The sequence below is a fragment of the Helobdella robusta genome (assembly GCF_000326865.2).
Source record: "Helobdella robusta unplaced genomic scaffold HELROscaffold_16, whole genome shotgun sequence".
In the NCBI taxonomy this organism is placed as follows: domain Eukaryota; kingdom Metazoa; phylum Annelida; class Clitellata; order Rhynchobdellida; family Glossiphoniidae; genus Helobdella; species Helobdella robusta.
The window spans coordinates 1165611-1180734 of NW_008703893.1; the positions used below are offsets into that span (position 1 = coordinate 1165611).

General features: G+C 33.7%; 2 protein-coding genes across 2 annotated transcripts; both read left to right on the plus strand.

The window, feature by feature from the left end:
* Positions 1–1139: 1139 nt before the first annotated feature.
* Positions 1140–2786, plus strand: HELRODRAFT_75483 (hypothetical protein; the record flags this gene model as incomplete). The annotated part of the gene is made up of 3 exons (XM_009015491.1): positions 1140–1308; positions 1604–1733; positions 2675–2786. The coding sequence occupies 3 exons, from the start codon at positions 1140–1142 to the stop codon at positions 2784–2786; spliced, it is 411 nt and encodes a 136-aa protein (XP_009013739.1).
* A 2740-nt stretch (positions 2787–5526) lies between these two features.
* Positions 5527–8840, plus strand: HELRODRAFT_190825 (hypothetical protein; the record flags this gene model as incomplete). Its single annotated transcript, XM_009015492.1, has 1 exon — positions 5527–8840. One exon carries the CDS (start codon positions 5527–5529, stop codon positions 8548–8550), a length of 3024 nt encoding a protein of 1007 aa, XP_009013740.1. The 3' UTR covers positions 8551–8840.
* Positions 8841–15124: the final 6284 nt, after the last annotated feature.

Below are 15124 nucleotides of genomic sequence, written 5' to 3' on the forward strand. Positions count from 1 at the left end.
GTATACATGAGAAAAAATCCGATTAAGCCAACCTACGGCTTCAGTAAGCCACTGTTTTTCACCTGACAAAAGCAATTTCTATATTTATACTGACAAAAATAATTGTGATATGAATATATTGATTTATTTAAAGCATTATATGTACAAAAAAGTGCTATCGTAAGAGGTCTATGAAACCCTGTAAGCCACTGCTGTAAGCCAACGTATGATTTCAGCAGCCAGTTTCTTATGAGCACCAGCAGAATGTAAAATATCCATTGAATATAATGAAGATAGTTGTTAAAATAACAATTTTGATTTATTTAGGCCGTTTATTTCATAAGCAAACCAATTTTTAACATGATCGAATAGTGTAAAAAAAAGGGTGACTATAGTTCAATCCTACTAAGCCAACCTTCGGCTTCAGTAAGCCACCGGGTTTCACCGGACCAAAAGCAATTTTTATATTCAAATTAACAAAAATAATTTAATAATACATAATTCTATTAATCATTATTAAAATTAAATAGAATTACTACAATGTTTTAAGCATATTAAACCAAGTAAATATTTCATTTAACTTGCTCGTTAAAATCCATGCAATTTCGTAAGCCAACAATCCAAGCACGACAAATAGCCCGACCGATAGATCGAATTGATCGATTAGTCCTATTATTCTAGTTATGTGGTTTGGAGCAAGGGGAGACATTACTGAAAATAATTAAAAGTTGAAAAAATTGAGGTTCTTTGCATATCCCTGCTTCAACCCATAAGAATGTGTTTTATGCTGGTAAATAGGCCTCCCCTTGGGCCTCCCCTTGTATCTATGTATATTTTTATTTTAAAGCAATGGAAATAATAGCCAAACAATTAAATAAAAGCATTAATTAAATAAATCAAATATTTATTTTTTTTCACAAAATTTAATTAACAAATTAAACGGAAATCTTTAAAACAGATTTTGTATTTACCCAGCCAAAACCGGTGCTTGTCTTAAGTTTCTTCGATTTTAGTTTTTATAACTTAGTTTCACTTTTCTTCTTAATTAGCATTTAGTTTTCATTAAAATGATGCTTTTCTAATCTATTTTGTTTTCAAATTTAGTCCGAGATAACAGTAACCAAAGTAATAAGTAAGTTTGTTGAAAATTCCATCAAAATATGACTTCGGGTGTTTCGCCTAAAAAGATTGATGAGAGTTGGGTAGAGAGCAAGTTGAGATCAGCCAATGACAGCACAGAATGTGTGCAGACGTTATCGCTCTGGGCCCTCAATCACAAGAGCGAGCACGAGCAGATCGTCAACATCTGGCTCAAGGTCTTCAAGTCAGGTTAGTGAATCATTTTCAAAAGTGAGGGAAATTAATTTTTTGTTGTATTCTATTTTTGATTATTTTTTGATTATTTTAATTTTAATATGTGTTTGTTTTGTAATAGTAATTCTTTTTAATTTTTGTGGCATTATTAAATTTAAATATAAATTTTATTTATTTTATGTCCTAATATATAATACCTTACAATATAATAAAATATACATACAATCAATAAGAATGAGAAACATATATTAATAAATAATTATAATAAAATAAATAAATCAATCAAATCTTTGCTCATTGCACTGTCTAGCTGATGAAAGTCAAATGGTGGTGCTGATATATTTATGCAACGACATCCTACAAACATGCAAAAGAAGGAATGCCGTTATGTTCAAAGAAAGTTTTAAGAAGGCTCTGGTGGAAGCTGTTCATTTCATTAAGTATGTGTTATAAGTTATAAGTTCTATAGATACATATAGATTTTGTTATGGTTATGTTTTATTTTATACGGATGAAAAACTCATTAAATAGTTTTTAATTTTTTTTTTATTTTATATCAGTAACTTTTTGTTGAGTAACTAAAAATAGTCTTACATTTCTTTGTAAAAAAAACCTCCTTTTTGAATATTCCTTGAATATAAAAGATTCTATCATTAATTGAATTTAAAAATAATGAAATTATCTTCAGAATAATTAATTATTAAAAGCTTGTTGTCTCTCTGTTTTATCACTTTAAATTGTAAGATAATGATAATGTTACAACTCAATTTACTGTTAATTTGTTCTGGCAATTTATATATTTATATATGGATTCAATATTTGAAAATCACATAATAGAAACAATATGCATCACTTAACTGTATATATATATATATATTTTTATACCATGTATAGTAGATTAATTAAATATAGGTACTGAAAAACAAAACTTGAGTAAAATAACATTTGCTGACTTAATACTTATTTATTTAAGCATTTTTATCATTGCTTCTATTATTATAATTGTAAATTAGAACTTGTAGAACTAGTTTACTTAGTTTAAACTAAAGCACTGTCATTCATACATACATTTCTGTCTTATGTGTTGGTTTATTGTTGTTTTATACATTGTATTAGAGTTGTGGTTTTGGGTTAACAGTTATACTATTACCAACCATTTTTGTAGAATTATTTGTTTTTATTCTCATTGCATATAATTGAATATTATTTTATACTAAATTAAACTACATTATATTATCTTTTTTCTCATAATAATAATAATAATAATAATAATAATTATCTCACATAATCGAAATAACATGTATCATTCGACTGTATAAATATTTTATTATATTAATATTATTATATTATAATATCATATTATATTATGTTAAACTTGCAGAGCTGAGAAGGCGATCAACTCCTTTAAGAAAATTCTAAAAGTTTGGTCAGAGAGAAATGTTTTTGACGAGAAGTATGTTGAGGAATTAAATTCATTAGCGTTTGGTCAGTAACATTTTTTTTTATGAAAAAAACCTTTTTTTTACAGAAGCCTTTTTTCATTACAATAGTAATTTTCAATCCATTAGTAAAGAATTTTCATTTAAAATAAAATTACCATTTACATTTCAAGTTATTTATTGGTAGTGTGGCTGTTTTTATTATCTATTTATTTATTTTCTTGCCGATGAAGACACATTTGACATTTCAAAATTTCTCAATAGCCGAAAAATTTTAAGTTTTCAAAAAATGTTTTTCATCGTTCCAGCATTTGAAATTAATCTTTTTCAAAAAAGTTTGTATTGGCTTTGACTAACTTGAAATCATTACCTAAATGATGAAACTTCACATTTACTTAGCAGTTATCACCACCACATACTTTTTATCACTATATGATAGTTTTTTGTTTAATTTAATATATTGCAATTAGGCTTTTCATTAAAATTTCTTGCAACAAATTCATAATTATAGAAAAATATTTAATAATAATGATAATAATAATAATTTTACAATAAAATAATTGCTCCATAACAGGTAACTCATCTTCAAAAACTAGCAATGATAAACAACTCAAGAGTAAACTTAGTGACAGCAAAATGTCAAAGTCACAAGAAAATAATAATAATAATAAAAGTAATAATGATGATGATGGAAGCACCAACAACAGCAATGAGAATGATAATGGTGTTAATGTCAGTAAAATGACCACAACAACAACAACAACGACAATCTCTAGATCTAAGAAACTAGCATTAGCGACATCTGATTTTGATGTAGTTTGTCAATTTCGTTCATTATTTGTTTTTTTTCAACCTATTTGATCACTTACTTTATTACTTGTTTGTTTCAATGTTCAATAAAATCAAATTTAGGTTGTGAGTGATTTCTCATTTGAATACAAAAAAAAATTTCACAGTTCAAAAAATTAATAAAGATGATGAGCCAGGATTCAAAACATAGTGTCAAACTGAACGCTACTCTAGAGAAATCCTCCCAATATTTATACAACATTGATGAAGTTACCAGTGAAAATGGTGTGGTGATTTTATTTTTTTTTTTTGTCAACGCCATGTTTCCATTCATTGTCTTGATTAAAATTTTAATTACAATTTTTGTAGTTGAAAAACGTGATCACAAACTCAACACAAAAAAAATTTGGTTAATTAAAGTTTCGTCATCAACTTTTTAGCGTTTGTTCAGTTGCATTGAATAGTTTGGTGATGTTATACATTGTTCTTGCAATGAAATTATTCATTGAATTTAGTCACAAAATTGTTTCCTCATCCATAAATGTACATCTCTCCAGTTTATATTATACAACTAACGACATTAATTCTTGAACAACTGAATAATGTAATTTCAGTTAATATAACACACACAAAGAAACACCCAAAGACGCACATACACATACAAAGACACACACACACAAAGACGCACACACACACACACAAAGACGCACGCGCGCACACACAAAGACGCCTACGCACACACAAAGACACGCACAGACACACACACAATTACAAAGTTTTCATTACCTACCTCTTTTATTGTAGATCTGGAGAAACAGAAATCCTACCTGATGAATAAATCTGATGAAATCAACTCCATATGCCAGGCTAGCAGTCAGTTGTCAGATCAAATTAAGGAGAAAAGTCTGTTGATAAGTCATGTGGAGTTGGCTCTGTCAGTGTACAAGGAGCAAAATAAAGACGCAAAACTTGTGGCTTCTGTTAGATTTAAAAAATTTTCGTCGTTGATTGGTTTAATTGAGTTAATTAATTGGCTGATTTTTTAATGAATTAATCGATTGGTTTGTATTTTTTTGTGTATATTTTTTTTTTATTTATTTGTTCGTTTGTTTTTTGGTCACTAGAGAAAATTTTTTTTATTCAAGTAACATTATTGCTTATATTTTTAATTTTATTAAGCCTATGATGTGATGCTGATATGATTTTTTCATTCAAAATTTATTTTTCAGTAGATTTATTAATTTATTTTATGTTATTTCTTTTTTTGTTTAATAACTTTTTTAAATGACTTCCAAAACAGTTTAAAGAAACATTTCATTTTCTTTCAGGCTTACAAAAACTTCGGTTCAAGAGTTCAAACTTTGAGTAAGAAATTACAGGAGAGAAGGCAGTTACTCATGTTATCAGAGCAGTCGAAAGATGACGATGAAGACGACGAAGAGGACGATAATAATCATGTTAACTACTACTTGGATGATGTTGGGCGTGACAAAGAAATGAGAAATGAAATCGCCACCGGTGATGTGAATTATGAAGTCAAGTTAATAAACAGTGGCTCTGCTGTCTTGGACAAGGATAATAACAATTTGAATGTAGCTAGCGCAACAGCGTCATCATATTGTAGCGGTGCAGTCTATGGCGACAAGATGACGAAGCCAACATCCCATCATTTAATCATTAATGATGAAGATATCATGGACATTGGCAAAGAGATAGAAAATGACGATGATGATCTTTTGTTTAATCAGCTATTTACCGGAGAGATGAATGATAATAACGATGATGATGACTTAAAATTTGCGACCAATGAGAAACGAGATGACAAGAGGGGTGGAGCCGCAGTTAGAAGACGTGCTAGTCTTGATGAAAGACTGAAGATGATTGGCTAGTTTTGTATTTTTATTATTTTCATTGTTTACGTAATAAATTTTTTATTGTGGTTTTCTTCAAATGAATCTCATACTGATGAGTAAAATAAAAATTTTGTTGTCATTCTTCTTCAGAGATGGGCGGATTGTCATCAAATTTCGAAGAAGGCAGTGAACCACCAGCGGCTAAAAACTTGAAATTTTCGACTTCATTAACTGGATACGAACTCGACATGGAGTATAAACAAAGCATAAACAACACCAACACCAACAGTAGCAGCAGCAACAACAACAACATGACAAGAGACATGGAATATGATGGTAGGGCCACACCTGTGCTTGATGAACACTCGCCAACTCAGTCATCCTCTACCTCATCATCTCTACTGACCATGACTTCATCTAACTTGATGGTAGCGCCATCCTCTTCCTCGAAACCGGAAAGCAAGAGTCACCACCAGTCGAGACTTGAGGAGTTATTCCTCAATTTCACGAAAGCGTCTGGAAAAATTTTGAAAGGTAGAAACAAAGCATCCTTCGATGATGAGGCTAGCAGCGACCACAGCGTCCACCACCACCATCGCAATAAAAGCAAACATCAAAAGCACGATGACGCTAAAGAATATAAACGACGCGATGATTACGACGCCAACGATGATGATTACGGTCATCATCACAACCATCACCGCCATAAGAGTAGAGATAAGAGGGATAGCGAGAGTAGATATTCACGACGAACTGATGAATTGAAATCAAATGAAAGGTACAAAGAGAAAGAAACTTCGAAGCACAAATCGAGGAAAGATGAGAGCAGACACAGAGAGGATAGCGGGAAGTATGACGGTGACGACGATGACGACAGGTCACCACCGCCACCTCCACCTGTCCGAGTTACCACAGCTTCAACTTCCGTCACAAATCAGTCGATCATATTTTCCACGGATGGTCATTCTCTGGTCAGTGCAACATCATCCATACCTTTTCCATATTACACCCAGCAGTTACCGATCAGTGTTTCATCATCCTCGAACATCATCACTAATCAAGGGGTCTATCAAGCAGTAAATACACAAGATGGTATTTCTCAACTTCAAGCTGTGCCATCCAACGTCGATAATTCCCAGTACATGTATGAAGAAGTTGTTTATCTATTCACTGAGGAAGATGATTCTGTTGGTCAGTTGCAGCAGATTGGTCAGCTGCCCATGCAACAACAGCCACAACCACAGGCTCAACATTTATTCCAAGGAGGCAGCAGCAACAATCCCGGAAATATAATTGTCGCCAGCTCGACTGACAACTTGTATGGAGATAGGTACTTGTATCACTCTATCATCAAAAGTGACAACAACGTCGTTCTCATTCCCAGTCACCTGCCCCAGCAACAACAACTGCAACAGCAGCAACAGTTTGCTCTGCCACTGACTGTTCATCCGCAGCAACCGCAACCTCAAATGATTCTTCAGCCTCAGCAACCAGTAGTGCAACCAGTACAACAGTACGTGCCCATCAATGTACCACCACCAGTTCAACAGGCACCTCAACTTCATCACCAGCAAGTTATCGTCCAGCAACAACAACAACAGCAACCGTACTCGCTTCCTCCTCCTTCTCTTCCTCCACCAGCCATCCCTCCTCGAACCAATCTGCCCCCTCCACCATTTGTTTTCACTCAGCAACCACCCCCACCTCTTCCTCAAGCTTTTGTACCCGCCCCATTTTATGCACCACCTCAACTGAAGCACGAGGTAACAGTTCCACAACCTCCACAACCATCGCCCTACTCATTTGCTTCAAATTCCATCAGCGTGATATCGCCATTGTCCTCTTCGTCGTCATCCACTTATCTACCAGCTGATCCCGTTATGAAAGTTGGTTTAAAGTTGGCTTCAGATCTGTCAGTTAGGCCTCCTCCAACTATGCCCGCCATGATCAAGAGACCCTCCAATCTGACGACCATCACTCTCACGGAACCGGATGATGCACTGAATTATGAGGAGGGAGTTAATTTGTACGGCAGTGGGGATGTGCTACGTAAAAGTGGCACTGTCTACTGCAAGGCCCTCAACCCCAGTATGTTCAGCAGCTGTGTCTACAGCAGTAGATCCGTGAGCAAGTCTCTCAGCTACAGCGAGATTGAAAGGCAGAAGGTTAATAAAGGCGTCGTGCAACCGCTGATCAACAACAACTCCGGCACCCTAACAGCAATCAAACCGTCACCGCAGCAACAACAACAACAAACATTTATTTCTTCTTCTAACCTAGTCTTGCTGTCAAATAACAAAAGCAACATTGCAGCACCAGGCAAAAGCAGCATTAATTTACAGTCTGGCTACATTGGTGTTAGACCTGGGATAGTATCTACCTCTACATCTGCTACATCTACTTTCAATCCAACCTTCACCAACACAATTATTTCTCGTGCTGCGCCTCCGAAAGCTGCCACAACTGTCTGCACGGCTGTTGCTAATGTTCCATTGATTTTTTCTGCTGCTGGTGCAGTTCTTACTTCCGCTGGCAACAGCATGCCATCACTTTCAACCGCGGCAACGACAACAGCCACGTTGGTATCTAATCCCATGCCACTGGTGACCACTTGTGTCAATGACGTCATCAACAACACAAAGACTCTTCCAGATTCTTCGTCGACTACCATGAAAACGTCATCGTCTTCGTTGCAGCTCGAAAATCGAAGCATCATACCTGCGCAGGAACCAGATTCAACCGGATTGCCAGACACAAATTACAACAGCAGTGATTCATCTGACCTGGAGGACTTTCCAGATGCAATTACATTCACTGCACCTCTGGCAGTTGTCAATTCAAACCCTCCTCTCAACACCCGACCGTCTTTCATACAAAAGCAATTTGGCGGGATAAAGAACGCTAGCATGACTCAACCGCCAGATATTCCTTCCAATCCTAGCAGAGGGCCCTCACCGTCACCTCGCGTTCCGTTGAATTTTCTCAGTCCCAGCAACGTAAGCGCCATTGCCACAAGAGCGGTAGATATCTTGATGAGGGTACCAAGGGCACCATTGCTTCGAGGCCCCCCTCAGCCCATGTTCAGGGGGCCGATTAGCAGGTTACCAGCTCCTCCTCATCAACCCATCTTTCCATCTTTTTCCATGCCGTCGTCCATACGCAGACCTCGGTTTTAAGTTGCTGATGAATTTATGAAGATTTGAAGAATTTTTTTTTCATCAAAACTTTTAAAATCTGATTTTCAATGCGATGAATAAACACGAAAGTTTTTTGGCAACTGATGATGAGTTTTTCGAATTAAACTTTGTCGCTCGCCGATGCGTTTTATGTTTCTATTGACACATTTTTTCAAAACTAATTGAGAAGTTAACAAACATCTTTCGAATGATGATGTTCGATTATTATTATTATTATTACGCTTACAAGAAAATGTTTGGAAATGAAATATATAATTGGCTTGATTGTGCTGGGTGCGTCTGGATTTCGCATTTTAAAAAGTATAGCGTGCATTTAAAAGAGTTGATTTAAAAATCAGTGTAGATGCTAATCCCCATGTATCGCCCAAAACGTTTAACTACTAAATCGAAAAAAAACTGAATCTGACCTACTAAAAATGAAATAACTCGCTTGATTTTTTTCCCCAATTGTTTTGAATCGAACAGTTTTCTATGGAGGTGCGTTGTCGGCATCGTTTCCAATGTTTCTGCGTATGATCAACATCTTGTTTCATTGTTTAACTGTATACTAGTTATTTATATATTCTATTTATTCCTTTTTGTTTGACGCTTATTGTCGTCTGATTATATATTTATCTGTGTGAAAGCATCTGTAAATTCTGTGTGGTGTGTGTGTGTATTTTTGCGTGGGTGTGTAGCTTCAAGACGAAAAATTATGTAGAGCTTACATGTTTGTAATTACGTTGCGGCGACGATAGAGTTCTAGGTGCTTGTACGAACTGACTACTGCATATTATATTAGTTTTCTACAAATAATTTTCTTGTTTAAATTTATATTATTAATTCATATAATTGTTTCATGTGTACAGATTTTTTAAATTAATATCCTTTGTTTTACTCCGCATTTGACGTTATTTGTGCGTCAAATACAAAGTCACGTTACAACTGCAACTACGTGCGACCACTTATCTGTACATGAACATTTGCAATCATTGTCAACGTGGTGTCTTTCTGCACTGTAACGCAAGCAGAACAGGAAAGACGTTTCACGCAAGCAATTGCTTCGTGTATATTTGTCCATTGTTATTTTATATAATCATAAAAACGCTAAACGTGTGTGTGCATGTGTTTGTTTGTTTGGGTGTGTGTGTGTGTGTGTATGTGTGCATGTCTAATTGTATTGATATATATCTGCACGCGTGTACGCTGCAGTACACACTACATGCATTACGTTCGCCACCATGTTACTAACGATTGAACGCATACACCAACCACATTGGAAATGAACGAATGAAACACTGGAATAGTTTCTCTTTAGTTCCGCGGTAAGATATGATCTTATGATTCTTCTGTGGGCCACCGTTGGGATGAATGTTTGTCTATTTATCTTTCTTTCCTCCTTCTCTCCTTATCTATTTCATTTCGATGTTCCTCTCTCCTCTCTATCACTTAATCATCTGTTTATTTTCCAATTCAGATTTTCATATATATCTTCCTCCTTTCTCTCTCCCTCTCTTTCTCTCCCCCTCGCTCTCTATCCAATTTAAAAACTTTCTATTTTAATTATTTATTATCAAATCCTGATTTAATGCCGTCATAATAATTATCTTAATCGGTTTGCTCTTCTTACTGCGAAAACATGATGGATAAAATGTTAAGCAGGCCTAACTACAGATCCACTTGAATCTTGTCGAACCTATCCATAAAAAGAGAATTTAAAAAATTTGATTGACAAAATGAAAATAAAAATTCATATAATCATCTCACAGCGGCTGACTTGAGGCATGTTTCACTTTTTTTTGCTGTAAAAATCGATAAAGCAAATACTTCTGACCTCCTAAGGACTATACCTACTTCCTATAACAAACAATGATGAATGTGATGATGACTGACTAACTCATAACCGACATGCCTGTGCTACTTGGTTATGTTTTTGAAAGTTGGGCTAAAATCGATAAAAAGTATATCGTCTGTTTGCTTGCGTTGTATATATATTTATATATATATACATATATATATATGTGTGTGTGTGTGTGCGTGCATATATATTTGTTAATAGTACATACGTACGATTTTAAACTGTGATGAATTTTGTCGATAAAACTAATAAAATTTTTATGTGTTGTTTTGGGTTATGTCTATATGACGCTGTGCATAGGGCGCTGTATTAAATGGCGCGTTATTATTATTATTGTTATTATTATTTTACAACAGCTCCTGCAGCTTAAATTAATGAAAAATATCCCGAAATTACATTGAGCCGTTTCGCAAGAAAGTGTAAAAGTTGAAATACCCTGTCATTCCAACTAAACAACCAATCAACCAACTATTCAACCAACTAACTAAACAATCAATCAATTAACTAACCAATCAATCATCTAAACAACCAACTAACTAACCAATCAATCAACCATCCAACCAACTAACTAACCAATCAGCCAACTAACCAATCAATCAACTAACCAACCAATCAACCAACTAACCAACCACACTTCCTATAAAATACCAAGAAAACATTTCAATGCGTTTCCTTCTACCATTCCTCAATTTTTTTTGTTAGCTCTAGTAACTAATTTGATGCAAATTGTTATTGTTTGTGTTGTACTACAGTGTAAAAAACTGAGAGAAAGAGAGAAAAAAGATGGAAAGGGTAAGAGAAGATAGAGAGAGAGAGAGAGAAAGAGAGAGAGGAAAATAGCCATATAGCCATAAGGCAAAAGAGAGAAAAATATGGAGAGTTAAATAGAGGAGGAAGAAAAAAAGGAAGAAAAAGAATAGGGTGAGAGAGAGAGATAGTGTAATAGGTAAGAAGCTATAAGGTGAGAAAGAGAGAGAGAGAGAGATACAGATGGTTAAACAGAGGAGGGAGTAAAAAGAAAGAGAAAGGAAGAGTAAAAGTGTTTGTTAATCACGAAAAATAAAATAAACAGTTCAAATTTCAAAATTTAGCCATATGATCGTGAATCCTGACTGCGATTTTAGTCCAACTCCAACAAATACTGGCATAATAAATCCGCGTGCAGTTTATATTTGAAGTCTTCTTAGCAGAACAAAACTTAAGATCCAAGCAATCGCCAATTTCTTTTTATGAACAACAGCATGATAGAAGATGAATAGTTTTATGAATAGTTTTCCGGCTGTCATTTTAGATTTAGAGCGCTGTTGACGTGTCACTCAGAAAAACGATCGTTGATGATTCCTGTTGAAGAGTTTGCTCGAAAAGTTGAAAGACATATTAAACTTAACGAGTGGCTAAAGAAAGAATTTTAAAAGGAAGTTTCAACAAACAAGTAGAGACAAATTTGCCGTGGTGGTATCAGTTGAAAAGATTTAAAACAAATGTAGGATTTTAAATTTCGATCATGCTTTTTTCTACAGTTTGTTATAAAATACTGTTTTTTTTCATTGTTGCACGGCTATATCTTCTTCTGAAACTTGCTTTAAAAATTGAAAAATAGAAATCATAATTAAACAGCAAAGTAAAAATGAGTGCATACATACATGCACTTTTGAAATTACCCCGACAATAAGGATGAAGATGGATTGTGTGAAGGTATGTGTGTGTCTGTTTGTTTGTATGTGTATGTGCTTGTTGGGAAGGAAATAATAGAAATTTATCATCATACCTGTTGCGCTTGGATTGGTCTATTTGCTCTAGAGTACGTGTTTTGTATGTGTACATGTACATGTATCTGAGAAGTTTTTAAGAGAAGTTTGAGTATGTGTATGTATGTGTGTATGTGCTGGTATGTGAACTTCTGTGGCATGTAATGGTGTTTTATATTCAATTAGTGGTACCTGCGGTATGCATGTGTGTATGTATGTGTGTGTGTGTTTGTTTGTGTGGTGTGCGTATTTATGTGTGTAGTTGTGTGTGTGTGTGTATTGTGTGAGTGTGTGTGTGTATTTTGTGTGTGTGTGTGTGTGTGTGCAAGACTGAGAGAAATGTCATGCGTGTAAAGAACGAAAGGTGACAGTTCTTGATGAATTAAAAAATCTTTATAACAAATTTCTGTCTGTCTGTTTCTCTCTGTTCCTCTCTCTCCCTCTCTCTTTCTCCCTCTCTCTCTTCTCTCTTTTTCTCTTTTTTTTCATCTTTACATATGTAGAAAGATACATTCACAAACATAAAAACAAACGAACGAACATATATACATCATAAATACATACATACATACAAACAAACAAACAAAAAAACATACATACATACAAACGAACAAACATACATACAAACAAACAAACATACATACAAACATGCATGCATGCATACATACATACATACATACATACATACATACATACATACATACATACATACATACATACAAACGCACCAGGTGAAAAAGACAACCTTTTTATGGAGGCTTCGACGTTTCATTGAAATATTTTGGTCATGTATTGTATATATATCTATTTATATATGTATTCTTTGTGTATATTTTATACACCCACGCACACACACGCACGCACGCATACACGCACACACACACACACACATATATATATATATATATATATATACGCATTTATACACGATATGATATACATTTGTAGGCAATTGATGCTTGAATATATTCAGTGCTCCCAACCAAACGTTATCATACAATCTAGAACCTAACGGGAGTTCAGTCCAATAGGATGGACGTTAAGCCTGGAATAAATTGTCAACATAAAGAGATGAATAGCTTGTTTGTTTTATAAAATTTGTTGGGTGACGTCATATTTCGCACCACATCACGTGACATCACATGACATGACATGACATGACATCCCTCTACGATATTACATTTCTTTGTATTACATTAAGTCATTGCCTTACGTAAAGTTTCGTTTTTGTACACTGCATTTTGCTGATGCCCTATCTATTTTTTCACACCAAATACACCGTATATCAATTTAATATATATAAATATAACTACATTTCTAATTTTCGTGACATTAATTGTGATCACATCACATAACATTATATTTTTTTAAATTGCATTAATTAAATTACATTAATTATTTTACGACGTTAAAAAAATATTTTTCTCCTTCATTTTCAAAAGGTTGGTTCGTTTTTTCATTAAAACTCTATAATAATTGTGATAAAAATTAATAAAAAAATGATATAAAATATTAATAAAATAAATAAAAGCTATACAATAATAATAATTTTTAAAAGTATAGTTATTATTCACTCAGGTTGTTTTCATTTACTTATGTTTATTTCCGGAATTTTTTTTGCATCAATAGCTATCAGTATATAATAATAAGCAATGGCAGTGCACATGGATATATGGATATGTAGATATATGGATATATAAATAGATAAATGGATATATGTGTTTGTATACGGATGGATATATGTATGAATGAATACGTGGATGGATATAAGGATAGATATATGAACTGATAGATTTTTGAAAGATAGATAATTGGAAGGATATATTAATTGATATATGAATAGATAAGTGGATGTATGTGTTTTTTATGGATGAATATGCGAATGAATACATGGATCAATATATGGATTGTTATATGAGGGTATAGATTTTTGGACAGATTTGAAGGAATATATGAATAGATATATGAATAGATATATAAATGAATACATAGTTAGATATATGAACCAATATACGAAAGGATATATGAATGAATTCACACTGATGAAAATGTGGATTCATGCTATATCTATATGCTTGCTCATAAAATATATCCTTAGTATCTGATAGATAGAGGGTATTTATACTTGGTATTAAATGAGTATTTGGTTGGATGGGCGTATGTTTGCTGAGGTATTTGTACTTGACTTCGTACATGAACATGAAACTAAGGGTCCGTTTTGTGCGTAAATATACCACATGAACATTTTTTGGCTGTTTTTAGGTGTGCTTTCTAAAGTTTTCATACTACACATTATCGTTTATATGTATAAGTGTGTATTTAAGTATATGTATAATAAGAAGTGTGTATTTTATGTTACTTCATGCATATTTGTATGTATGCCTAAATGTACGTACATGTGTGTATGTAAGTATGCACATGTGCACATGCACATCTTGGTTCACATGAATGTATGTGTATGTTTGTATGTATGTATGTTTGTATGTATGTATGTATGTATGTTTGTATGTATGTATGTATGTATGTATGTATGTATGTATGTATGTTTGTATGTATGTATGTATGTATGTTTGTTTGTATGTATGTATGTATGTATGTATGTATGTTTGTATGTATGTATGTATGTATGTATGTATGTATGTATGTACGTGTGAGTAGATTTGATGTTCGGTTAACTGCGGAGATTAATGTTGAATGCTTTGAATGCTAATTCCTGTTCGTTTGATTTTATGTTTCGGTGTGTTTGCTTCTATTTATTTTGCATTTGTGTGTTTATCTGTGCGTGTGTATGTATGTATGTGTGTATTTATTGTGTGTGTGCGTGTGTATGTATTTGTGTGTTTATGTGTGTGTGTGTATGTATAAGTATAAATATATATGTGCCTGACAGTATGTGTGCTTGTTCAGGTACACTTTTGTACTAATGTTTAGAGTATAAAATTTATGTATGTCGTTATTGCTACACTCA